Source organism: Corvus hawaiiensis, chromosome 16, assembly GCF_020740725.1.
Source record: "Corvus hawaiiensis isolate bCorHaw1 chromosome 16, bCorHaw1.pri.cur, whole genome shotgun sequence".
NCBI classification, from domain to species: Eukaryota; Metazoa; Chordata; class Aves; order Passeriformes; family Corvidae; genus Corvus; species Corvus hawaiiensis.
In genome coordinates this window covers 15,203,035-15,229,498 of record NC_063228.1, presented here as the reverse complement: position 1 = coordinate 15,229,498, position 26,464 = coordinate 15,203,035, and the positions used below count along the sequence as shown (strand labels likewise).

The 26,464-nt window shown below is 48.4% G+C and overlaps 2 protein-coding genes across 10 annotated transcripts in view; both read right to left on the bottom strand.

Annotated features, from left to right (window-relative positions):
• SEC14L5 (SEC14 like lipid binding 5) overlaps nucleotides 1-18,267 on the bottom strand; it is a 39,941-nt gene extending 21,674 nt beyond the window's left edge. The window contains exons 1-5 of one of the 6 annotated variants that reach the window (XM_048320500.1): nucleotides 18,186-18,267; nucleotides 14,339-14,444; nucleotides 13,603-13,763; nucleotides 12,854-12,968; nucleotides 12,373-12,448 (exon numbers count right to left, since the gene is read on the bottom strand). In XM_048320500.1, coding sequence (XP_048176457.1) covers nucleotides 12,373-12,448; nucleotides 12,854-12,870 — 93 coding nt within the window. In that variant the 5' untranslated portion in view covers nucleotides 12,871-12,968; nucleotides 13,603-13,763; nucleotides 14,339-14,444; nucleotides 18,186-18,267. Of the gene's footprint in view, nucleotides 1-10,417; nucleotides 10,522-12,372; nucleotides 12,449-12,853; nucleotides 12,969-13,602; nucleotides 13,764-14,338; nucleotides 14,445-17,776; nucleotides 17,899-18,185 lie in introns of those variants that run through there. The other 5 variants (XM_048320499.1, XM_048320501.1, XM_048320503.1 and 2 more) reach the window with 5 other exon arrangements.
• Nucleotides 18,268-24,366: 6,099 nt separating this feature from the next.
• LOC125334295 (syntaxin-binding protein 4-like) overlaps nucleotides 24,367-26,464 on the bottom strand; it is a 48,782-nt gene continuing 46,684 nt past the window's right edge. For all 4 annotated transcript variants that reach the window (XM_048321010.1, XM_048321012.1, XM_048321011.1 and 1 more), the window contains exons 21-22: nucleotides 25,985-26,042; nucleotides 24,367-25,219 (exon numbers count right to left, since the gene is read on the bottom strand). In XM_048321010.1, the coding sequence (XP_048176967.1) occupies nucleotides 25,117-25,219; nucleotides 25,985-26,042 (161 nt within the window). In that variant the 3' untranslated portion in view covers nucleotides 24,367-25,116. The remainder of the gene's footprint in view (nucleotides 25,220-25,984; nucleotides 26,043-26,464) is intronic.

The window sequence follows — 26,464 nt, the reverse complement described above, 5'->3', positions numbered from 1 at the left end:
GCTTCCACCTGTCCTCTCCCAACCCTCCAGACTCCAAACCACCATCCAAGGCTATCCTGAGGCCAAAGCCTTCACCTTGCTGGTCTCTTCTGCTCCAGCCCATACAAAAGGTGTCCCTCCAGGCCACCCACTCTGTTACTGGAGTCCCAGTGGTCAGACAGTGCATGCTGAGGCCACAGGGATACCAGAATATTTAGCAACTATTTTTGAGCTGTTTGTCCCATGTCACTCCATACACACCCCCTTAACACACCTGCAAAAAGTGTCACTGAAAGCCCTTCCCTGAGAGAAGGCTGCCCCAATTAACTGCACAGCAAGGGTGGGCAGTTTGATAGGACAATGGGAAAGAGTCTTAAACTAAAAGAGGACACGTTTAAATCAGATGTTAGGAAGAAATTCCTCCCTGTGAGGGTGGGCAGGCCCTGGCACAGGGTGCCCAGAGAAGCTGTGGCTGCCCCTGGATCTCTGGAAGTGTCCAAGACCAGGCTGGATGGGGCTTGGAGCAGCCTGGGCCAGTGGAAGGTGTCCCTGCCCATGGCAGGGGGTGGGATGGGATGGGATGGGATGGGATGGGATGGGATGGGATGGGATGGGATGGGATGGGATGGGATGGGATGGGATGGGATGGGATGGGATGGGATGGGATGGGATGGGATGGGATGGGATGGGCTTTAAGGTCCCTTCCCACTCAAACCATTCTGGGATTCTGCTCTTTCAGGGGTGCAGCTGTGCCAGGAACATTTGAGGGAGTTTCCAAACAAACAAGAGCTGTTCTAGTGGACCCTCCAAAGGCTTCACTTGAACAGCTTTACCTGTAGGTGCCCCCTCACCACAGAGAGACCACAAGAGCCAGTCTGAAACCACCACTGAATCCAGGTGTCTGTGGCTCCCATCTGAAGATAAACCACTGGATCTCAACTCCCAGCTGTTTCTTTCTCCACTAAATATGGACCTGATCCAGCTGGAGACAGGCTCCCTAATAAACTGTCATTAGATCCAGCAAAACTAAGACCAGGACAAAGAGTGCAGCCACTATTTCAGTCAGCTAAACAGCATCTGGAGTAGGAAGAGAGGCCAGGGCAGAAGCACATGGCAGTGCACAGCCTGGTGATATAACTGTGACACCAGCCCAAACACATCGCCTAAATAGGGGGAACATTGCCATATTTGAGAAAGAATCCATATCCACATCGATATTAAGTCCTTTGCTAATCTTCTTTGCACAACAGCTCTAAAAATACAGCAGGGAAGATGCCTGAGATCACATGAAGGACAGCTGAAGCCCCACGCTGCAGTCACAGCAAAGCTGTTCCCGGAGCACCCAGACTTCCCATCTCTGCAGACTCTGAGCTGAGCAGGAGAGCAGCCCATTTCTGTGCCCAGCATCCTCTTCTCAAAATCACTGTGCAACAGTCCATTGCTGCTCCAACAGGGAAACTGAGGGAGCTTATAAAGACAGAGAAATACTTAAGTTTTTTCAAGCCATCATCAGTTATGTCTCCTCCTCTGGGCTTTTGCAGAGTCCAAGGTGGACAACAGAACACCCCAGAGAAATAAAAGGCACAGAGTATTTTGTATTAATTGTTTTAATGCTTTGGCTGCCTGCACTTGCTCTTTCAGCTCCTCGCTGCAGGAATTCTGCCCTGAGCAGGATACAGCAACTAGGATTTGTCTCTCCCTTCTGTGCCTCTCCCTTCCCAGAAGGAACAACAGCAGTGTTGTGCCACCACTGGGTGCTAAAGTGGGTCTATTGTGGGTCTGCAGTTCAGGCAGACACTGTGATGACTGAAGTCTCCAACAGGATCAAATATATATATATAAAAAATATAAAATTAATGGTGCCATGAAGCCACTCCCTCCCTTCCTCTAAATCCCACTGGGATTAACACCTCACACCCAAACCAACCATTTCACAAGAGGTGCTGGCTCAGGCCCACCAGTGTCCTTCCCGAAATCCAATTTGTCAGATTTCTGACAAAAGAATTATTGCAAAAATCAGTGCTTTTGTTATAGTGGACTGTGACCAATAGTTCAAAGTGTCATGTAAATCTCTGCAGTCCTGAAACTGAAATTAAACATTAAATTTCACAAGAGTGAAGACAGAGGGATTTGGAATCTGTTTGAACTCATCAAGATATTTTGCTTAGAACTATAACCAATTATTTTTGGGTGCATCTGAATATAAAGAAGAAATAAGCATTTAGATATAGTTCATTGGAATGAAAAAATTCAACAAAGAAGAAATTAAATGAAAAAAAATTACAAGTGAAACAATTTCTAGCTGAAAAGTTAAAACATGCAGGAAAGTCAAAGATCTCAAAGGTTCAGTAGTGTCAGATTTTCCATTCACACTGAAGGGAGCCCAAACTAGGATAAGGATATTTCCAACTGGTTACAGTGACCTCTGCATCCCAGCAAAGACCCCTTAGTGTCACTGAAGCTGACAAATGATTAATTACAAGGAGCAATCATGAATAGTGATATGGCTGACTGTGAAATCAGCAGAATGCTCTGACCAAGGTTTTGCCCCATGATCTCCTGGGAAATGTGTCCAAGTGGTTTTACCCGATCTGGTAAATATCCATCCCAAATGGATTATGGGACCAACACTGGTAAGTGAAAATCAGCTTGTGAGAAGAGAGTTTGAGAACAGTACAAGAAGCCATGCTTGAAATTGTTCTAAACTGTTGGTTAAATACACAATAACCAACACAAACGCCACATCTGTGAGAAGAGATTACTCCAAAGGTCAGCCAGATGCCAAACAAGAACAAATTATACAAAACCACAAGTGTCAAACCCCAAAAGTGACATTCTAAAGCCTCACAGCCACAGAGAAAAGAGGAAATTACCCTCCTCTACACCCCCCCTACTCCACCCACTCAGCCCCTTCCCCTGCAGAGCAGGAGCCCTCTGCAAGTCCTGCACATTCCCAGTTCCAGGGTGTCAGAGATCCTGACAGTGCCAGAGTGCTCCTGCCCCTCCACTTTAAGAGCTGTGTCACTGCTGGTTCCTACAGGACCCACAGGACATGGCCAGCAGGCAGGATCTTTATAACAGCTCCTCCTGTTTCTCCTTGGCAGGGTTTTCTAGGAAGTGACCTTGAAATCAATTACACCACAGAGGCCTCAGGAATGCACAACAACAGGGATGTGTAACCACTGAATTACTGCAGGAAACAAAACACCTCAGCAGCCAGACCCCCTGCACACCTCGAGGCAGCTCCCTCCAGCCTGCTGGGTCCTGAGCGGCTTCCATGTGCTTCCAGAGGCAGCTTCTGTTAGATGGGACTTCAGGAGTGCAAAAGCTGGGGGGGGGGAACAACACCGTGTAGAGCACAAAGAAACTTAATTGTGATGCACCTGATGTAGACAGAATTTATAGCCAATATTACCTGAATAAGTGACAAGGGTAAGACTTCATCCTTGTGCTAAAACGCTTCAAATTTTCTTGATCAGACAATGTTTAAATCTGTATTAATTAATGAGATTCTTCAAGGTCATGTTACAGCCATGTGCAGGTTGCCAGGAAAAAGGAACCTCTGTGTTCAGAGGAAAGCAAGTGAGGAGGAGATACAATACCAGGTTTTGAGCTGAAGATGCCCAGATCATCATCCCTTTGAAAAGAGATGATGAGAAGCAATATAAAGACACCTCATCACTTTTATGTAAGAAGTGGAAGCATTTGGAGCAGCTTTTGAGCAGTTCTAATGATACATAAATACTCCTCTGCAGATTCAGGCCTTCTAGGAAAAAGTAATTTCATCCTGCAGTCCCTCCCACTGCTTGGTCTCAGTGCTGAAGGGAACCGCAGAGTCTGCACACACCAGACACAATAATCCACGTGCTTTGAACAGATCAGATACCAGCTTCCCACTAACCACAAAGCAAGATAAAATATACAAGGAACAATGTGGGAGGGACCAAATGCATATTTAGGGTACAGAAAGGCACTGATGCAGGGAAAAGGGAACTTCATTCCAAGGAGCTGCAGAGTATGCACAGTAAAAGTCTTTGGGGCCTAAGGGAAAAAAAGAAACACTTCTGTTGGCAAGAGGAAAAAGATCTGCCAACGAGAAGTGCATGGGACAACAGTAGCCTGGCTACAAACATTGACCCAGTGTTATCTCTGCCTGGACTACAGCCAATAATTTGCCTCATTCCTTCAGATTTTGGTGAAAGAAACAATTCAGGGAGCAGCAGCATCTATTGCAATACAGGCACAACTGAGGGCCACAGCAAACCTCCTAAACCCAGGCCCTTGCACTGCAGCTGCACAAAGGCATCCCAGGAAGCCACCAACGTGCCTGACCTCCTGTCTGAGGAGGAACAATATCCCATTCAAGCTACCCTGCTGCAGCCTTCTCCTCTGCTGGGAGAAGGAACTCTGTGTGGAGCAGTTGAGGTCACAAACAGCACAAAGCTTTGGCCTTTACCAAAAACTATCGAGGTGACACCTTATCCAGGAAGCACTGGGTGCCACAGCCCAGTGTGGAGAGAGAGAAACCAAAATGGGAAGGCAAGGAAGCAGAGCTCTCGTGTGACTAACGCTTGAAAGAGCAAAACACGGCAGTCAAATGTCACATCACACATTTACTGCTTGATGATTCACCCCAAAATCAAACAGGCTGGCTCACAAACTAATGGCTACTTGGAAGGACACTCTGTCATTGCCAGAAGCCAGAAGTGAGAATTTATACAAATTGGCCATGATTCAGGATCAGACTTGGGCAGGTCACTGTGCTTAGCAGTTAAAACAAGCCCATACTGGTTGAGATGTAAGAATTAATTATGATTCTAAATTTTACCACCTCTTTTAGTCCCTGCTGAAGAGTTTATAATTTGTCTTCTGCACCTACACATTCAGTAGAGAAGGGTCTTTTAGTCACTACTGGAACATGAGATAAAGGTGATACAACAGAGCTGGATGTGTCTTCTTGGGCTGTGCCTCTGAACTGGAGCTGCCTTCAGAGCTCAGCCATCCCTGCACCAGCCAGCACCCACCAGATTTAGCTTGAGACACAATCCATCCTTCAAGGAAATAACCTCCATGCTGCAGCTGGAGAAGGTGATTAAACCTGTAGAGACTCTTGGAATTAGTGTAAATCTTCTCCAGTCCACACATGGTGCCAGCACCATCCTGCCCAGCAGCGGCAAAGCAAAGCTCTCAGAGACCTTTGTCACCCCCACAAAACACACTGAGCATGACGTGCAGATGTTGCCAGCAGTTCTCCAGAACTCCCAATGAATAAGCAGTTCTTCCATCAGCTCCTTCCAGAAAGCAGCTCTTCCATCATCCAGCAGCTGTGACAAACAGCACTCACTTTCTACTCGCTTGAGGGGAAACATCCCACACCACAACCCCAGGAGAAATGTCAGCTCTTTCCCAGCTACTGCTCACTCTCAACCTGCTTAATGCCAAGGGAGGAGGTGGCAGGGCCCGGGGCTGAGCACCCCAGGGCAGAGCCAGCCCAGCTGACACACAGAGATCACTCCCAGGCTCCTGGTGCCAAATGCTGCTCAGCAGGAAGATGAGGGAGTATTTTTAGTGTATCTTGACAGCAGGGTTTCAAGCCTTCAAGTCACACTGAAGCATCATGTCTTGAGTCAACACTAGATTATCTCTTAAGTGCATAAAATGTTAACCCAGTAGCTTCTGGCAGTCACAGCAAACTCACCTTCCAAGCATGGCAAAAAGCAGGGACAAGGGAAGCTGCCTTCTTTAAAATACCTGGCACAGCCCATGGCTGCAGGCAGACCATCCACATCCAAGGAGGACTTGTCAAGAGGCAAGTTCAATATCCCCAACAATCTATATGTTAAAAGCAAATCTATAACAGATATCTATAATCTGTAACAATCAATAACAGACAAAGCAGATGCTGTTTTGCAGGGATTTCTTAACTATTGCTTAGGTTATTATCAAGGCATTTCATGTCATGTGTGGCATGGACTGATCACCAAAGAACACCTGTTTTGAAGCATTTTCCTCCCCTGCACATTGGCTCTCTCTCCATCTCCAGGGTCCTGCCACCCAGCAATACCATTTCAGGCAGTACCTAAAAGCTGTGCCATTATCTGCATCCCAGCAGCTCCAAAGGAGCTTCCAAGCACTGGACACACTGCAGAGCTCTTCCCTGTGTCAGCTGCAGCTACCCAGGGACACAGAGGGCAGCAGGATCCTCTCCCCTGGCACTCCTGCAGCTGCTGCACTGAGAGCTCCACTCCAACCTCTCTGGCTACTTCACACAGCCCTCTGTGCCTTCACTTCTGCTTCTGAGGATTCCAGCTGCCAGGAACTGCTCTGCTTCCCTGCACCAAATGCTCTCCTGGCTCCAGAGCTCACACTTGAAAGTAGAGGCTATGAGCCAGCATCAAATATTTTAGTTAAGATTCTACTTTTCTTTATCTAAATCCAGGCTGTGATGATACCAGAATAGTGACAACACCTTGGAGCTCCAGATGGGGCTATTCCAGCCTGTAATTACAACTCAGCATGAAGGAACCCCCCCCCAAGTGTCCTCTGTGGTGCATCAGTGCCATGGCACTACAAGTGACCTGACAAACAACCTGCAGCACTCAGGAAGCAAGACAGCAGCAGCCTTTGAGACCTGGCTGGGCTGTGAACACACATTGAACTGTCACTCTGAACAAACCCACAGAGCTGACATGATCCTTGCTAGACATCAGCCTGCTCGTGCATGGTACAGCTCTCACACCATTGATCTGTTACAGGCACACCCCAAGCTGTTTGGGTGTTAAGTAGCAAAAGGAGGCTCAGAGGTTCTGTTGCAAGAGCACCACTGCATCAGCCAGTGAAATATCAAACCCTTTAAGACACCACAGCATTAGGGAGGAGAGCACATCCAGCATACCAGGATTTAAGCAGTCTCTTTATACACTCAATCTCCTAAAGGCAACAGGAAGAAGTCATTAAATAAAGCTACTTAAAATCTAAAAACTTGAACATAATGCATGTTGAAGCTGAAAAGAAAAGTAAGTTTGAAAAAAGAGTATGAAAAGCAGTTCTGGCTGTCAGGACCTGGCCTCCAGCATTCAGTTTCTTCTCCTGCAGCTAAGCCTGACAGCCAAAACAGCAATGAGCTGTTTTCAATTAGCCTGCATCTACAAACCTCCTAACACTGGTGACACAAAAGAACGTTGGGATGGCTGTGAAATGAGTGATGCATTTTGATTTAGGTTGTCCTGGATGGTTGACTCTTGCATGTCACCCTGGGCCAGATCCTCAACTGCTGGAAAGGAGCAAAAGCTTTGCCAGTGTGCAAACAGTGCAAAGAAGGCTGACGACTGAGGGGCAGCAGTGAGGACCACTGCCAAATCCAGTGACAATCATCAGGACTGCTCCTGAGGGTCAGGCACAAGAAAAAGACATCTCACATCGGGACCACAGATGTTTGCTTTTCATGGGTATGACCCTGTGTACAGGATGAGAGAGTAAAGATGATGGAGAAGGAATATTTCTGCTGCTTGCTCCATGAGAAGTAAGTTATGACTTTAAATAAACTTGCAGCATTTGCAGCCTGAATTAAATTTGTCACTCAGCTCATTAGAACCTCTGACACTCAAACTGTACTGAGCTGAAACAGAATCATCCACTGTTAATTTCCTACTTTATCTTATCTATGAAATAAAAAACTGCAGATCAACCAAATGTAAAGAACCTTGGAGGCCTACAAGAAATCTGGAGACAGACTTTGGATTTGGGCATGGAGTGACAGGACAAACAGGAATGATTTCACCCTGCCATAGGGCACAGTTAGATGGGATATTGGGGAAAAATTGTTCCCTGGGAGGGTGGGGAGGCCCTGGCACAGGGTGCCCAGAGAAGCTGTGGCTGCCCCTGGATCCCTGGAAGTGTCCAAGGCCAGGTTGGACACTGGGGCTTGGAGCAGCCTGGGCTAGTGGGAGGTGTCCCTGCCCATGGCAGGGGGTGGGATGGGATGGGCTTTAAGGTCCCTTCAACGCAAGCCATTCCGTGATTCAATGAACACTGAATTGCCACTAAAACCAGAAGTGAGGGAGCTGCTTGGAAGTGCAGGCCAGGAGCTCAGATGGTGCAGCTTTCACTTGCAGACCCAGGCAGGGAACTCAGGAGCTCCCACAGGTCTATCAGAGACTCTGAGTGAAGCTGGAGATGAGAAACACTCCCACACCAAACAGGCACCGCCAGAGGAGCCACCCCCACCCAAATTCTCGCTGCAGGAGCAGAATTGCCCTGGCCTGATGAGCAGCACTCAGCCAGCACAGAAACACACACCAAGGCTCTTTGTGTGTGTGTGTGTGTGTGTGTGTCCAAGAGCTCGGGCTCCCAGCTGCTCAGATATGTGTCAGCACATGCCGTGGGCAGCACCAAGAAATGAGGTCAAGCAGAAAGCAGCACCGACTCACATCAGGCACATGTGGGGCTCCACGGCAGTTTTGTCTCAAGCACAAAATACAGCTGCAAAGGCAATGGGAGCTGATGCTTCTGCAAACCCCCCGACACCTGATCTTTGTGCTTTTTTTCCAAAATCACGACTTATTTTTATATAGCAGTGCAGAAAGATCCCTCTCTTGCAGCAGAAACCATAAACTGCTCTTAGCAGGGAGAGCTGAACATGAAGTGCACTGTGGCAAGAGGAGGAAACCATTGCCAAGTGTTGTCAGGGATTTCTCATTTGCACCACTAATGCAGCAACTGAAATTATCCATCACATACAGAAGACCCTGTAAGGTCTCTGGGGGGTTATTCCCAACCTGTAGCTTTAGGGACCTAATCCTATAAATCCTCTAAAATGTATGAAAATGGCCGGTGTCAACGGTGACCGTGAAGGGGTGAGGCACTACTAAAAATAACAGGGACTCAACTCCCTACCACGTTCAAAGCTGAAACCCTCCAGCTACAGCTATCTCATCTAACCTAATAATTCATTGCAAATAACATTAAACATGCAATCTCTCTCAGCTCTGTTTCCTGCATGTTGGACTCGCTCACCCTAACCAAATTCTCGTCCCCCAATACATCAGAGAAGGCTCACAAATATTTACATCACTCATATGTGGCAGAGGTACCTCTCCTTCTGGATTTTTCATTCACTATAACATTTTTTAAAAATCCCTTTTAGCTTTCCAACTACAACTACAACAGAAAGAAAATGAAAAGCAAGTTTATACTTGGGAATTTTCTTGGCTGTAAGATAAAATTAGAAGACATGCAATGTCAGATCTACTGATCTAACTGAAGGGAAGACAAGATGAGGCCCAGAGAGGCATGGACAATCCACTGGAGGAACAGCTCCATTTAAAAGAGGACACACACAAAAAAGATGAAATAGAAAGGAAAAACATGACAAGATAACAAAGCGTTACAGAAGTCAAGGTTCTTTTCAAGTATAAGGGATAAAGGTGTCAGGCACTGAATATGTGTTTGAAATACTTTTGAGCCATTAATGTGAATCCAAGTTAGGAACAAAGCAGGTGGAAATGACTACAGTGACCTTGGGCAGGTGTGGAAAAACCACCCTTTCCTTAAATCTTTTTTAGAAGGAAGGACAAGAAAAAAGAAGAAAATTCAGAACTCCCAAATGACAAGAAAAGACTTGTTAAGCTGATTTCTTTTTACTTCCTCAGATGCAGAGGACTAGCAAAGAGAGCAAGGAGGGGAATGTTCTTCCAAGGACTTGGAACACACGTCAAATCTCCTGCCTGCAAATGCTCCAACCCCAGCTGCAGAAGCATTAGCAAACGGCAGAGTGTAAATCCAGAGACAATTACCCTGACACACAGTAACAAAGGTACCACCAGGAAAAGCCCTGGCTCATCCCTGGAGCGCAGTCCCAGGCACACACATGGGCTCTGCACAAGTCCAGGGAGGAAAACTCCTGCTCCTGAGGGTGGGAAACACCATGTGTGTGAGCCAGGTCAGGAAGCAAGGAATTGCTTGCCAAACTTGGCTGTGACAGCCCTATTTCTCAGACTCTCCTATGTGAGCAAAGCACACCCACTGCTTTCTACAGTAGGGTCCAAATGCTGGAGGTTCTGAGGGAAAAATGCTTTTCCCAACTTACTTCCTGTGTTCTGTTCAGGCTGTGTTGTGAGGGATGACCCTCCCCAATGAGGAATTAAACACAAGTGTATCAGGCTGAAGGGTGCCCAGGGATCTGTAAAACATGGAGGTGTCTTGGGGTCACCCCTGCGACCTCTGCTTTCCTACCACAGCCTGAGACCTCGGCACTCCAAAGGTTCCCACACAGCATTAGAGGGGAAAAGATGAAAGCAGCTGAGTATCAGTGCTGAGGAAGCTGCTGTCAGATTTATGGTGAAGGAGATTAACAGCAATGCCACGTGCTGAGGAGCAAAACAGCTTCACTGCACACCCACTCTTCCCTGCAAAACTTCCAGCAACTGACAGCTGGTACCTGACAGCTCTGTGAGATCCATGAGATCCGCGCTGCCTCCACACAAATGGGAGCTTCCATCTGAACACAGCAACAGTGGTAACCAAGTCTTCATCCAGCTCAGCCTGCATGGACCACCACAAGATTGAAATGCTGCTTTGGAATGGCAGATCCTGCTGGGAACACAGGATTTTCACAGGACATCAAGGGGGGGCGGGGTGGGGGTGTAAGGGGTCTGTATTCAGCTCCCTAATCTGCAGCACAGTCTGCTGTGTGACCCTGGAAAAGGAACTTGCTCATAAGAAAGAGGACTAACAACTTTGCTAAGATTTGCTGAACAACTAAAGCATGACATTTACAACCCCAGCCCTCAATTCCCAGGGAATTTTAAGTTCTGTTATGCTGAAAAACTGAAAGCAAATAAAACTAAACCACTTCAAAATTAAGCTCACCAGCCCCTGTCCTTTAGGCATGTGCTAACAAGCTTACAAAGGATTTGTCTCAAGGCCACCCTCCTCTATTAGCAGCCAATCGACTGAGGAGCATCTGGTGGCAGCTTTATCCTGCTAATAGAGACAACAGGAACGTGGAGAGGTGTGCATGGAGCAAAGGCTCCCGGGATCTTCATCACAGATACTGGTGTCTTATTCTCACACAGGATGCACTGAGAGAGCAAAGAGCACAGCCAGGAAAGCTTCACTGCCACAAACATCAGCCCCAGACTGGTCAGGGCAATTCCGTGGCACGTTACTGGTTTAGCTGTGAACAAACATGGCAAATCTGGGTAAGACTGGGAGAAAAAGGGGTGGATTTGGGAGGGAGCTCAACTGTCAGCAAAAGCAGTGTTCATCTGGATGATCAGAGAGCAAAGTGAACAGCAACCACTCTAAGCTGCTGCTACCTTTGGGGTTCCTTATTCACAAACTGATTCCCCCAGTTTTAACAAAATAAAAGACTGGAGACTGTTTTGGATAAAACAAATCTTAAGGCATGTATTTCTCAGGAATCTTGAAGAGGCCACATTGTCAAGAGGAAGTCAGTAGAGTTCCTTCCATTCATGGGTTTCATGTCAGCTGCCTGCAGCGGCTGCAGCTTTCCATCTTCTCTCCTGGGCTCCCACAAACTAAAGAAACTGGGAACAGGCAACGGAGGAAGCAGCAGGATAAAAGTGGCAAATACCAAGCCTGGGGATCCCTACAGCTGACTGAAATGCCCAGTAGATTACAAAACAAACCTTGCAAGACTTCATAAACAAGCTCCTCTAACAATGCCCAAATGCTCAGGGCTGCCCTTGAAACGCAACAGCAAACCTTTGAGAAGGGTATTGGACTCACACCTAATTGTGACAAAGTCCACAATATCACAAAGAAACTCTGCCTAAAGCAGCTCCCATGGTCAACAGCAGCTTTCTGCATCACCAGTGAATGAAGCTCAATGACAGCCCTCAAGCCCCTTGTGGAAATCACAAGATTTGGAGAGAGATCTCCTGACAGTTCAATCACAGAGTGGACAGGGAAGAACAATACAGAAGATTTTTCCCAAAGATTTCCAGCTTCTAACCAAATCAAAAAGCTCAGTATTATTCAGAATCCAGTTGTAGATATATCCATACTACAGTGCTGATTGGGATCACATCTGGACAGATTTTGAACTGAGTGGCATTTGGTGATATGGCAAAGAAGGTGTCTGGCCACAAACTGACCCTGCCTAACAATGTCAATTTTTTTTTTTCCTTCCTCATCAAAGAATAAATACAGGAGGTTGGATTTTCTTGGGTTTTTTTCCCCTTCTAACAACTAAACTGCCATTCTTAATGCTGGGATACTGATCCTTATTTTTCTTGGAAAATTGAAGGAGGAGAGCTGAGGCTCTGCTCCTGCAGTAGGGCTGTCACAGACATCCAGCCAAACCCCCAGTCCCCCACCTCCCACTGGCCCTCAGCAGCTGGAGCAGGAAAAGTGCTGCGTGTTACTCACTGCCATGACGAGCTCAAAAGGGTATTTGTAGACTCGAACTGGGGACTGGTATTTCTGCACCATTTTTACCACACACCTGTAATAGAGAGAAATTGGAACATTTTAGATCCCCCATGCCAAGCAGCGCAATACATTCCAGGCAATTTTTACAGACCTTACTAGAAGCTTTCTTACAAACAGAGAGAAGGAGATTTATTAGGTAGAATATCTTGCCCAGTAAGTGGCAGAGACAGAGGCAAGTCTCTGCAGTCCCAGTCCAGGGCTGTGTCCAGCATCCTGTGCTGCTTCCCAACACTACTGCAGTAAATTCAACCTGCAGCTCCAACAAAACTCACGCTAATTAAAGCGCAGTACAGAGATGCAAAGCCAGAATGAAACGTACTCTGGAGAAGGAGCCTGTCTTAGGAGCCTGTCTTAGGAGCCTGTCTTAGGAGCCTTACAGAGCTCCACGGCAATTCTTCCCCCTATGCCCCTTCCTTACCTTATATCTGTAATCATTAGGCAAAATTTTTCTCATTGAAAGCTTCCACAGCTTCCCATATCGCGGTGTTTTAAATGCTTTTGTGCACAAAGTAGGATTCAGTTGTTTTAGCTCACTGAAAGGAAGGAAAAGGAACCACCATGCTGAAAGAACATGCCTGATGTTAAGCTGGCAATCACATCCCACTGCTAGGATGCCCACTGTTCCAGCTGAACTGAGGCAAGAACTACAGGCAACAGGAACAATCCCGTCCTCAGCATTTCCCTGCTCCCAGCCACCTCTCACTGTTCTCATCAGGATTCCTCCCTCAGACTCTCCTACCCGGGTTTTAACCCTCAAACATGCATCAGTAACCAGCATCTCAAGGGAAGTACACAAATCATTTTAAAAAGCATTATTAGGTTGCTTTCTGCAATTCCTTTAGGAATTCCTTTGTACTGCTCCTACTAATACCATCCACGAATATCAGGAACACAAAAGGCTGGACGGCTGGTTGGAGGCACTGTGCTCATTCCACCCCACTCAAATTCCACTGCTGAGCAGACACAGCCCTCGGCAACATGACGCAGTGTAGCGCTGAACTCAACAGTCAGAGCACTCAGACAACTTATCCCTGACATTTTCAGCCCAAAACCAGAGGTGAAACATGAATAGGCAATAGATTCTCCCTCAAAAATTACTGCAAAATGCCATCACACTGTAAAATCTAAGCAAGGGCGAGGGGAAAAGGACTTTAAAAGTTTGAGTACCTGAGAATGGGGGATTTTTGGAGAAATAGGGTCCAGCGATCAGACAGTTCCTCTGCAGAGGATCACATTACCCCAGGAGCAAAGGTCAGGACTCGCTGGATCTCTCAGTCTCACTGGTGCTAAAAGCCAGTCCACGCCAAGCCAGTCAATGCAGAGAGAACCTACCAGCAGAGCATCCAACCCAGAGTGCAGTGAAAGGAGCAGGACAAGCACACCCCAGGAAGCCCGGGCTGCTATCAGGTATCAGATACTTGAGCCAAGAGGCACAGGGCACCTTGGAACACGACCTGTAACATGATTAGGCTGGGCAGGGACCCTCCCTGTGAGCGCAAATAGAGCGGGAGAAGCCTTGTCAAGCACATTTAGCTGGGATCTTGCTTATTCTGACCTCACCTCCTACACCAGGAATTCCTGCACCTCTGCAGGAGGTCACAAACCTCCACAGCAGGAAGGCTCAGGACAGACCAGTCTAGAATCACCCACAGCCCAGAAATTAAGTCATCAGCCACAGAACAGTGGGATGGCACAAGCTGTAGCTTAGCAGCCTGAACTCTGCTGCTTGGACAGACACACTGCTCACTGGCAGCTGCTGGACCCGACTGCCACAGGCTTGTTGCCTCTGTGCTTCACCAGCTGAGGGAAGGCTGGAAAAAAGAGCCAGTGACTATTACACCCACAGGAAGCTGTGGAAAAATGACAGCTGATAACTCACACCTGCCCTAGAAACCTTTCATACCTCGGGAGAGTGCAGTGGCAGCAGACCTTCTACACCCTCTTCTCCAAATAGAGCTGTGAGACTGTCATTGTGCTTCTCAAAGCAACAGAGACTCCTGCTAGAATTCCTGTGAAAAAAAAAGGAAAAAAAACATCAGAAAAAGCAGTGAAAGGTGGCTGCTTGGCCCACCCAGTGGCAGATGATGATTAGCACTGGTAAAGACAAAGAGTCTCAGGTGTTACCATGGAGCACCTGGGCCACATTAGCTCAAGACGTGCATCTTCCCAGGGCTTTAGCACCACGGACAGATGTGTTTTTAAAGCCATCTCGTGTTCCACTCAAATTATAAACAGGTATATTCAACCACCAGAAAGAAACCACCCAACCAGAGAGTATCTCTGCTCCTCAAACATCCATTCAGCTCCAGAGTGGCCCAGGCTCCCTGCTCGACTTCCTATTTGCATCTGGCTAAAAAAACATATGAGGAAAGACAACTCAGGTGAAGAGCATGACCACATAGAAACCCCAATCCACAGGTGGAGCACACCTGGAGTACCATGGGGAAACACCAGGAAAGAGGCTCAATTCCAGCTGGCCAAGCCCAGAATAGTTGATAAAAGCTCAGAGGTTGGAGTTGCCAATGCATTGGAGCAATAAATCTGGCTACTAACAACTATCCCAGGAATAACAACCCTAACCATCCTAAGTAGATACTAAAAGTATTTCAGTTCTTACCCACCTGAACACAGAAAACAGCAGCAGCCACCACATTTCTCAAAGCATCCTGTGACACACTGTGCCAACAGCACAGAGCCCTGAGAGCTTCAGTTCCCTGGGCACCCCTTTTGCTCCAGCCCACACAGCAACTCCTCCGAGAACCAAGTAGAGAGAGTTCATTACAAGCTCAAGATCCACCTGCTGGGTGTACCAGGGAAGGAGGTGGGAAGAGGAGGGATATGGACCCCTGATAGCACTTGCTGTAACTCTGGGAGCATTCCAGAGAAATGGATTCTGAAGAAGCAGTGGTGCACCCCCAGTGTGCAAAGCTCCCCCAGCACACGAGCCAGGCCTGTGAGGGCTCCCGTGAGGAACACACATCACTACACACAGCACAGGGACAGGCAGTGACATTAACTGTGTGTTTCCTTCTCCTCTAGAATCAGCCACAGTGCACCTGAGGGATTTTCCACATGCTTGACTTCTATTCTGCTATTTGTAGGAGCAGCTTACTTGACAGAATACAGCCAAATGGCTGGAAATCAGAAACTGAGAGTATAGATAAAATACACAGAAAGCCCTGAATCAACCCCCCCCCTGCTTCTCATCCAGGCACAGAACTCAGTCAGCTCCTACCGCACTGGAGCTGCCTGTTGGATGTGGAACTGGCAGCAAGTGACTTTATTAACTTCTCCCACCTGTGGTGGCTGCTTTTCATCTTGAAGAGAACTGAGCAGGTTTTTTTTTTTGTTTTTGACACAGAACTGCTGAAAATAGCAGGATTCTTGACTTCCTCAAATACCATTACACCACGTGAAAGCCAGCTGTGGCACCCAGCTAAGCTGACATTTCCAGTTAGAAAAGGGGGACTCCACGGGGCTGTATTCTTTCCTCCTCCCTTCTAGAGAAAGGTGGAGAGAAAGGTGTGCAACATTTCCTCTGCCTGGAGTGCCTTTCTCTTAGGGAGATATTGTAATTGATGCTTTACACACAGATTAATAACATGGTACCAAGCTGTAGGATATTTATTAGAGCTTTTTCACCTAAGAACTTAAGAACAAGTCTTTTGAAGCTTGATATAAGGAAGCCTCAAGGTGGAACGGCGCCACAATAAACCTTTACCATCTTTTAGAAGCAGACACCTGCTCAGGCAGGGCTTGATCTTGCCCCCAGAGAAACACTTCTGGATGAGGTGAAGCAGCACAGAGGGTGCAGGTCACTGTGCTGAGGTGGAGCCTGGGCACTGCTCCTACACCTGGCAGAGGTACCTGGAGTCCTGGTATGGATCAAAACCAAAGGCAAGCAACACAAACACCCAAACAACATTTACACATTCCTGACCACACAATAAGCAAGAGTCTTTTTGGCTGAGGGGAAGAAGGAAACGGAACAGTGTCCAGCACTCTGCCCTCAGAGCTGTTTCTCTTCCATGTGTGTATCACAACAAGCTCCAGGCACAATATTTCCACACATCCATCTCGTAAGGTAATTTTCTCACCAAAAAACCACCATGGAACTTTTATGCACAGCAACACATTAACTCCCTGCTATTTGCCAGCCTGCAGCAGGAGATAAGCATTCCTGAAGGAAAGCCCCTCATTCCTCACCTGCCTACTCCACAGGAAGTCATAGCACATTGATTTATCCATCCACAGTATAGGAAATAGTTCAATTCTCAAATACAATCTAAGAACGGAGACACAGAATCCTGGAATGGTTTGCATTGGAAGGGACCTTAAAGCCTATCTTCTTTCACCCCCTGCCATGGGCAGGGACACCTTCCACTGGCCCCAATGTCCAACCTGGCCTTGAACATTTCCATGGATCCAGGGACAGCCACAGCTTCTCTGGGCACCCTGTGCCAGGGCCTCATCAAACTCACAGTCCTTGTTCCCAGTCCCTCTCCAGCTCTCCTGGAGCCCCTTTAGGCCCTGCAAGGGGCTCTGAGCTCTCCCTGGAGCCTTCTCCTCTCCAGGTGAACACCCCCAGCTCTCCCAGCCTGGCTCCAAAGCAGAGGGGCTCCAGTGCTTGGGGCATCTCCATGGCCTCCTCTGGACCCACTTCAACAAGTCTATATCCTTCTTGTGCCAAGGACCCCATGCTTCAGTTTAACGTGCAAATCAAGAGTACACCCAGGCAGCAGCTCACTCGACAGCACAACAAAGCACCAGCAAACTGTTTCAGTCTGCCTTGAGTGAAGTTTGCAGCTGTATTTTCTTTGAACAGAGGCTGGCTGTCATCAGCCCCACCAGGTAAGTAGTGCCATCAACTCAAGCGCCTTCTCACCATCTACAGACCAATTTTACTGCTTGGAGGAGTTAAGCCAAGTGACCCAGACAACATACTTGGTTCACCTAGAAGCTGACTTGAAAACATGGAATTACAGAATGGTTTGGAAGGGACCTTAAAGCCCATCCAGTTCCACCCCCTGCCATGGGAAGGGACACCTTCCACAATCCCAGCTTGCTCCAAGCCCCGTCCAACCCGGCCTTGTACATTTCCAGCTTCTCTGGGCAACCTGTTAAATCCATCAATGCATTTAACAGCCATTGAGCGAGGTCACCCTTTAAGTTTTTCGAATACTTCAGGGCTGCTTTCAGGGTAGATTTGTTGAACTCCCGGAGCCGCTGGGGCTGATGCTGGGGTCCCACTCGCAGCCCCCTCCACGGCTCAGCCCACATGGACGAGCCCCACCCGCCCCTCGGCCGCGTCCGTCCCACTCCCCCCAGGCACGACACAAACCTGACAACTTTAAAACCGCTGTCTTTTGTCCTTGACCTGAAGAGATCCCCGGCCAGCCCGAGCCCACCGCCCGGGTCTTCACCGGCTCCCTCCCTGATCCCACAGGATTATGACTGAAATTCCCCTCTCGGCTTCCCGTGGCTGAAGGATAGCGGCTGCCGGCGCCCCCACACCCACCACCGCCCCTGCTGTGTCCCCTCACGACGGGCCCGGGCACACCGGGCGGGAAAATCCTCACGCCCCTCACGCCCCCCCCCCCCCCCCCGCCCCTCTCTCACACGGTGGCCCCGAGGGACCCCGGGAGAGAGCTGTCCACCGCGGCCGCCTCCCGTATCCCACACCCATATTCTATTCCCGATCCCATATCCCAGCTCCCTCCTCCCCTCCCGCCCGTCCCGCTCCCTCTCACCGCGGGCGCGGCGCAGCCCGGCCGGACCCATCCCGCCCTCGGCGGCTCCCGCGGCTGCCGCGGCCCCGCCCCTCGGCCGGCCCCGCCCCGGCCCCGCCCCCCGCGGGGCGCTGTCCATTGTGCTGAGGGGGGCGCGGGCAGGCCCCGCCCCCGCGCACGTGCGGCCCCCCCGCCGCCATCTCGCTGAGGGGAGGGTGGGTCCCGGCCGTGAGGCGCGAGATTCTTGCCCAATATCTCACCTAAACCTGCCCTCTGGCAGTGGGAAGCCGTTCCCCCTTGGCCTGGCATTTCATCCCTTGTCGCGAGTTCCTCTCTAGCTCTCCTAAGCCCCTTTAGGCATTGGAAGGGACTCTGAAGTCTCCGCGGAGCTCTCTCCAGGTGAACACCCGCAGCTCTCTCAGGCTTTTCCTACAGCAGAGCTGCTCCATCCCTCTGATCATCTTGCTGCCTTCTCTGGACTCGCTTCAGCAGCTCCATGTCCTTCCTGTGCTGAGGACTCCAGACCCGGGCACGTCTCCAGGTGGGGTCTCATGAGGGCAGAAAGGGAGAATAACGAGGGATGTCTGTGGAGATGAGCTCACCCCATCCCACAGAGTGGTCACAGCAACAACCCTGCCAGAGCTCAGGGAGTGCTTGGACAATGCTCTCAGGGATGCACAGGGTGGGATTGTTGGGGTGTCTGTGCAGGGCCAGGAGTTGGACCCGATGATCCTGATGGGACCCTTTCAGCTCAGGATATTCTATGTTTCTATGATTCTCCCCAAACTGGCACCTGCCCTTGAGGAGGAGGAACCTGCTCGGGTCAGGGCTGGAGGAGGCAGAGCCACAGGTCCCAAACAGAACCTAATTCTGTTCATCCCAGGGTGGATCAGCCCTTCATGAGCAGAGGGACCTGCTCACCTCAGCCCTTAACTCTATCACTGCACTGTATTATTTGATTTATTACGTGGCTTATTACACACCTGTGAACCCACACCTTGAGCAAATATTCCCCAAACTGTACTCTCCAATGAGGTACAAGGGGATAACCCAGCCAAGCGACACTGAGAAGGACACTGGGATGCATCCTCACCTCTCAGCTTCCCCCTCTCCTCCCAGCTCTGAAAATCTGTGCAGTGTTTGGTGAATCTTGGGGAGCTTTGGAGCTCAGGGTGAGTGGCCCCTGTTTGTCAGGCTGTGTGCTGGGGAGTTGTCACCAGCCAGTGACAGTCCTTGAGGCCGTGGCTCTGTGGAGGAAATGATGCCAGCACTGCCCGACTTTGGGGTGTCAAGGAGTGGTGGAGGAGAGGAATATGGGAGACCAGCTGGGGAATGTTTTGCACCTTCACAGTCTCCTTTCACGTTCTCCCTGAGGCCCAGCTGCCCCTTTGCCTGCTGGTACTGAAGTAACATCACATTTACTGCTGCTTTGTCTTTTCCTGCCTCCTTATCACTTCCAGCTGTGGAGTGTCCCCTTATCTGGGCAGGCATTTCAGGAAGCTGCAGTGCTATTTCTGATCAGCAATATTTCCTGAAATGTTCTGCTATCTCAGACTGAGGAGACTAGCCTGACATTGCTCAAAAACAACCAACCCACAGACCATCGAATGTCAGAGCTCCCAAGGCTGCAGCCCGCAGAGTCAGAGCACTTTTCCTAAAGACCTTTACAGCACAACTTGGCATCAAAAGCCACAAAGTTATTCAAGGCCTGCAACATCTACTTTATAAATATATATTCAGAATAAAACCAAAATGTATTTATTTATAGATAAATATTCTGAATTTCCCATCACAATGCAACTTTCTTTTTCAAAGAAGTTGTGTTTCTCTCCTGTTCCTCATTTACTGTTAAATTTCCTCAGAGAAAAGAGAAGAAAAAAAAAAGCACAATTTCTCTCTTCTTGCTACAGAATTTACACCAGCCTGCAACTACTTTGTGCCCTAGCTGTGGTGGTTTCCCTTTTGTTCAGGTCATAAAAGCTGGAAGAGATTTTGGTGAGTCCCAGACCATCCTTTTCTCTGCTGTGCAGCCCTGACTGTAATTCTCATTTTCCAACGTTTGTTTTCTCCTGCTGCCCGAAGGTCACCTTGGCATTTTCCAGTGTCAGTGGGCTGCCTTTTCCCCTGACACAGGGCCAACTCCCCAGGGCATCCCCAAGGGCCCTGACTGTCCAATCCCTGCCAGGACTGGGTGTTTGCCTCAAGGGCTGGCACTGACCCTCAGTTTTTCCTCATGGGAGCTGCTCAGAAAGAAGTTCTCACCCCTCAGCAGCCCAGCCCAGGAACTCCTGCAGTTCGAAAGGAGAATGTCTTCCTGGAAGGACATCTGGACTGGAGATATCATTCAACCTCCACTTCCCCCATTCCAAGGGCATTTCACTTCAAACTCTGCTTTTGTCTCAACTTCTATGCCTCATCTAGTGGCCTAAATTAAAAATACTCAACAGCAATTCAAGTGCATTGGCGCATCACGTGCAGGAAAAAGCTTGTAGGGATTGTTCATGGTATTGTTATTCCTATTTGCCTTATTATGAAAGCAGCTGAAGGGAGCTGCCAAGGAGGTTTGTGGCAAAGCTGCAATCAGCGAGGCCAGAAAATTCAGTGGTCTGTCATGGAGCTGCTGGAGTAGACTCAGCCCTGAGCAGGAGAAGGATCCCCCTGGATCCCTGAGGAAAAGCAGGAAAGGAAAGGCAGCTTCACACCGCCAGCCCAGCCCTTTCTGCAGTGTCATGCTGAGGAGGTGCTGTCCAGCCGTCTTCCACACGTGTTCAACAACCCTTAGAAATTCAGCACTGTTTAAACATTCAAGGCCTGCTTTAAAAATTCACCAGTAAAATTCACCTGCCTTTCAGAGCCACATTTAAAGCAGCGTGGAGGTGTATTCCACTCTCTAAACCTGGGCTTCAGTCCAGGTGTCACTGAGTGGAGCTGAGAGAGAAAAGAGGCCTCCAGCACTGGGATAAACACACCAGCCTACTCCACTGCACTATTCTGGGCTGGAGTTCACCTCTGCTGCCTCCACGCCTCTGCAAAGACACCTTTTAAACACTTCACCTCGCTCTGTTTCACCAAAGCTGAGCAAAAGCTGGGTCTGCTGTTTTGAGAGCCAGGAAAAGTTGAAATATTGAGGCTTTCTTCACTGAAAACAGACCAGCAGTACCCAATCCCACAGCCCTCACAGACCCTCTTGTGCCAGGAGGTTGCCACCATATTCCTTGGATCTCTAGGGCTTTTCCTTCCCCATACCACTCTCAGTCCTGTTTGGTTTTTGGTGCAAAACTGAGATGAAATGTGCTGCCCAAGGTCACACAGCAAGTTGACAGAGATCACTGGCAGGGATGAAACTGGAGACCTAAATGAGCTCGAGTCCAGCAGACCTAGATTGGGTTCCTTTCCCCGTGGGACTGCAGATAAACTGTGTGCTAATGGCTCTGCTGCATGCACCTTCCAAGATAATGCCGAGGTGGCTCCCTGCCCTGCCTTCCCTGCTTCTGCAGCTGTTAAAATAGATACTCCAGTGCTGGTTTGGTTTATTTTGTGAGGCAGAGGGGTCTCCCACCCTCCCGACCCACCAGCAGCTAAGAACTGAATTTCTGCTTTGCATAAGAGAAATACAAAATAAACCCAATCCCATCAGTGATGTTTAACTCCCAAAGCTTCCAGCTCAACAGCTGATCCTGCTGATGCTCTTTAAATGTATCTTTTTGAGTTGATCACCTGCAGTGTGTTGACATGCTCTCTTTATGGGGGTCTCTCTGCATTTTGGCTCATAAAATATTTGCCATTTTCCAGCCTATCATAGAATCATGGAAACACAGAATGGTTGGGGTTGGAAGGGACCTTAAAGCCCATCCAGTTCCACCCCCTGCCATCGGCCGGGACACCTTCCACTGTCCCGGGCTGCTCCAAGCCTCATCCAACCTGGCTTTGGGCAGTCCCAGGGATCCAGGGGCAGCCACAGCTGCTCTGGGCACCCTGTGCCAGGGCCTCCCCACCCTCACAGGGAAGTTTTTCCTGATATCTAAACCTACTCTCTGTCAGTGTGAAGCCGTTCTCCTTTGTCCTGTCACTATATGCTCTTGTAAAAAATCCCCCTCCATCTTTCTTATAGGATCCCTTCAGGATCTGGAAGCCCACTTGGGAAGATCTAATACCATTCAGGTCTCATTTTTATCACAAATACTCCTTCTCATTTCTGTGCAGTCATGCTGGGACCCTCTGAGGCAGATTCTCTGAGACAAACACAGCACATTGCTACAGCAGCACATCTCCACAACCTTAGAAGCAAGCCAAAAGTATTGCAAATTGATCCAGAATTCAGCTCTCTTGTAGAGCGCTAGACAGGTCCTGCGTGAATGAAGAACATATTTAAATAACTTCTCTTTCTGTGCTGTTTGTTCCTTTGTGCATTTTCCCTTTTGCCTCTTGGTAGTTCTGTGAGATGTCACCCTGTGACTGGCTGAGTTCTGCCTAATTCCCCTTGCCTGGGAGTAAAGCTTGACACAGGTTTGTTATTCTGGGTCACTGAAATCAGCATCACCTCCAGGAGCACAGCTCTCGTCAGAGCTTAGCTCTGAGCACTGCTCTGCAGAGGTGGCGTTAGGAGCAACGGGATTAATAGAGAGAGGGAAGCCTGCTGGGCTTGAAGCAAAGGCAAAAGGAATATGGTAAATTCAAAGGAAATATTGGAAACCAGCTGAGAAATATGAAAGCTTTAGGAAGCACGCAATGCTTGATCCTTGTTTGATGTGAGGATCTCCAGTGGCTGATGAGAACGTGGAAGATTTCCTTTCTAGAGGGGCTGCCAGTAAGCTGAGAGCACAGAGCTGTTGGGACTGTTGGAAAGGTTAAGAACTTTACAGCTCTCATGGTAACAGACAGCTCAGGAGACCCCAAATACAGTGGCCTTGGGGCAGCATCACCTCATTTCCACCCCTTGCCAGGTGCTAGCACCAACTGCACGATGCTTGTCTCATCCAAGCCCACTGTGATGCTTTTATACAAAATCTTCTCTCTTGGGACCTTAAAATACAGATCTATGGAATAATACAGACTATGGAAGCAGCATCAAGGATTTCTCTTTCAGACCATGTGTCTGGTCCCTGCTGGGACAGTACTGGTCTGTGCCTTTCCAGCACTCAAGGAGGTGGAGTTCAATACTCGTGTTTTGAGAAAAGTATTCCGTGATTGTCAGAGGTGGTATTGAAGCTTCTGTTGATTTCCACAACAGATTGTTGATTTTCCAACTGATTAAGTGCAGCCTAAGCAGTAGTGTTTTCCCCATAACTTGCCCTTTTTCTCCCAGGTGTCTCAAGTGCCATTGGGTATATGAAATGATACAGCACAGCCCAAGACCTGCTCCTTCCCAAAATCCTGTTAGTGATGTTTCCTGACGAGTGTGACAAGCAGTGGCTGGAGACATCTCCCTAGGATGCCACTTCCAGCCAAATGCTTTTGAAGAGACCCTGCCAGGAGCAGATTGGGATCTGCTGGGTAACCCCAGAGGAACTGGAGGTGTTCTTCCAGAGTCAGGGTACACCAGACTGGTGAGACTGGATTTTGCTGTGTGCACCTCTTACCTGTCTGTGTAACACAGGCGATGAGAACAAAGCCATAGGGCCAAACCCACAGGTAACACCAGGATTTGCTATCATTCCATCACAGCAGAGAGCATTGGGGAATGAGCTATTAAACACAGGGTATCCCAAGATGAATATTTTCTCCTTCCTGGGAATATTCCTTGTGTCCGGTCCAAAGGATTATGTTCCCTTTTAAAAGAAGTCCTTTAATTTATATTCTGAGGTATGCACTCCCAAGATTTAATTTACCCCGAGCTGTGAAATTAAGTCTACCCAAAATTTCAGACTGGTTATTTATATGATATATTGCACCACACAGTTGCTGGTTTAGCAGTGCAGTGATACCTCGAGTGCAGGAGACACTGGTGAGGGTCATGATTTTTCCTAAGCCTTTAATTTAGATTATAAAGGATCCACATGCTTTGAACCCCCACAAAGAAGATTTGAAGTAATCTTAAAAAATTATTTGTAAAAGCCAGATTGTACCCCATTTCCCTGCAACTTCTCAATGCATTTCCCTAGGAGCTGCCAAAATAAGAGGGAAGAAAAATGGTCTCAGGCTGTGTCTTTTTCTGTGAGATGCTGAACGCAGCAGCTGCAATCAGAACCCAGAGAGCAAAAACTCCTTGCGAGGAGTGTTTCCATTTTATTTTCCAGACCTCTGCCCGTCTCAGATCTGCTCCCCATTCATTGCTGTCTCAGTGTTGCATCATGTGGATCTCCTTTCCCAGTGACACCAGGGACCTTTACTGAGCTATGTTCACTATGCCCACTATGTCCCGCCCCGCACTCCGGGGAGGGCTCGGTGTCCAGCACCATGTTGTGACTGGAGCATCCTGCTGGCTGTCCTGCACTCTGGCCAACAACTGCCTCAGGTGCTGCTTCCCACTTCAAGCACTGCAGCTGGGATAAGCTATACAAAAAGAATAAAAAGAGGAGTACCTATCCCAAGACAGCTAGGACACTACGGATTAAGCTGCTTTGATTACAGTCACTAAATAGACTTTGGTTTTTCATCTGAAATACCAAAAGGGGTCTGTTGGAGACCCCTGAGTCCCTCAGGTACACTCATACTACCCAGAATACAAGCTCTAAAAGGCTGCCACTGAAATCCAGGCCTCTGTAGCCTCTTGAGAGTATTTTTCCTATAAAGCTGCAAAACCGTGAGCAAAAAGCCTTGTATGATAACTCGGAGGTAGACACGCAGGGGAGGTTGCTGAAAAAGTCTTGGATGGTTAGGAAGAATTAGTCTTGTGTTAGAAAGCTTGTTCTCAGTCTGCTTTGCCTGGAAGCTGAGGTGCCTGGGGGGTGTCTTTCCCATCTCCCATGGGATGGATGGCCATGGTTCGGAGCACCACCAAGCCAGGGGATATTTATGTTGGCTTCTTAGGCAGTTCCGTTGGGCTTGGTGGCTGTGGTTGGTCACTCTTGGTCTGGCCTGCAGGAGGGGGCCACGTGGTCTTCTGATGAAGGTGGCTGAAAAGGAGAAATATACCTTAGGTAGTTTGGGAAAAGGACACAGAGGATAATGTGAAGACAGCACCAGTTATGTAGGAAAGAAGAGGAAGCCACAGATCTTGCCTGGTTAGACTGTGCAGGCTGCCTGTTTTGTCTGAAAATGCTTTTCATAACCTTGAAATTATCATTTGCAGATGGGTACTTTGTACCTAAACAAAAACTGTGCTGGCAGATCTTCAGGTTGAGTTAAGCTAAGAAAGCGGTAGGAGACATGTAGGTCTCAAAGTGCCCTTTCAGATAACTTCAGGAAATGGCTCTGTTAAATAAAAGCCATTTAAGAGGTTTCAGGGAAATTTAACAATTTAAGGTCCAAACAAAACCATGTCATCCTGCTCTCCTTGTCTGGAGCTTCACAGCATCTCGATACCACAACATAAAAGATTAACATACCCAGTGATGCTTTTTCCCTTACACAGAACTCACTATAAAAATGCCAGCTAGACAAGCTACAGAACCACAAATTCCCATCTGGCCTGAAGGAAAACCAGCATTTTATAAAGCAAAAGAGAAATCCAGGAATCCACACCGTGCAGGGCAGGAAGTCTCTTGCTGTCTAGGAATTTCACAGTATTTCTCTGTCATGGCCATCTGGAGGCCTCTCCTAGACTGTCTGATCAAAAGTTGTCAAGCAACAGTTTCGGTTAAAAAACCCCAACAAAGCAAACAGGAATTTTTAGTATGTGTGTTGTCCAAATTACAGACCATGGCAGTTTTGACACCTACTCGTTGTAATTTGGAATTCCTTCAGCAGGCAGGCACTGGTCCCTGTCCCATGGCAGAGCTGCAGATGGAAGCACAGAGCCAAGTGTTAGTGAAGAGAACGTGCCCAATGCGAGCCGTGCTGCTGCATTATGATAATGCACATTTAAATGGGGCAGGAACTCAGAGTATGCTGACAGTGCTCGTAAACCAGAGGTGCTTCTGAAAGGCTGCAATTATTTCCTTTGTGTCTTGTGCTTTGAGACAAAGCCAGTGCTGGGCCGTGGCCACGCTGAGTTGGTGAATAGCATCGAAGAGCAAGGACTGGGCACCTGTTTGGGGCTGTGCATTCACCTGGACGTGACACTGAGGAGGTCAGACACTCATTTTGTGTGTGAACAGACAAGCAGGGTCATATTATTGCTGCCAAGAAAAGTTTATGGCTCATGGACCAGCTCAGAGTCCCAGACTGGGAAAGTTAATCCAGACTCCCACGGAGCTGGA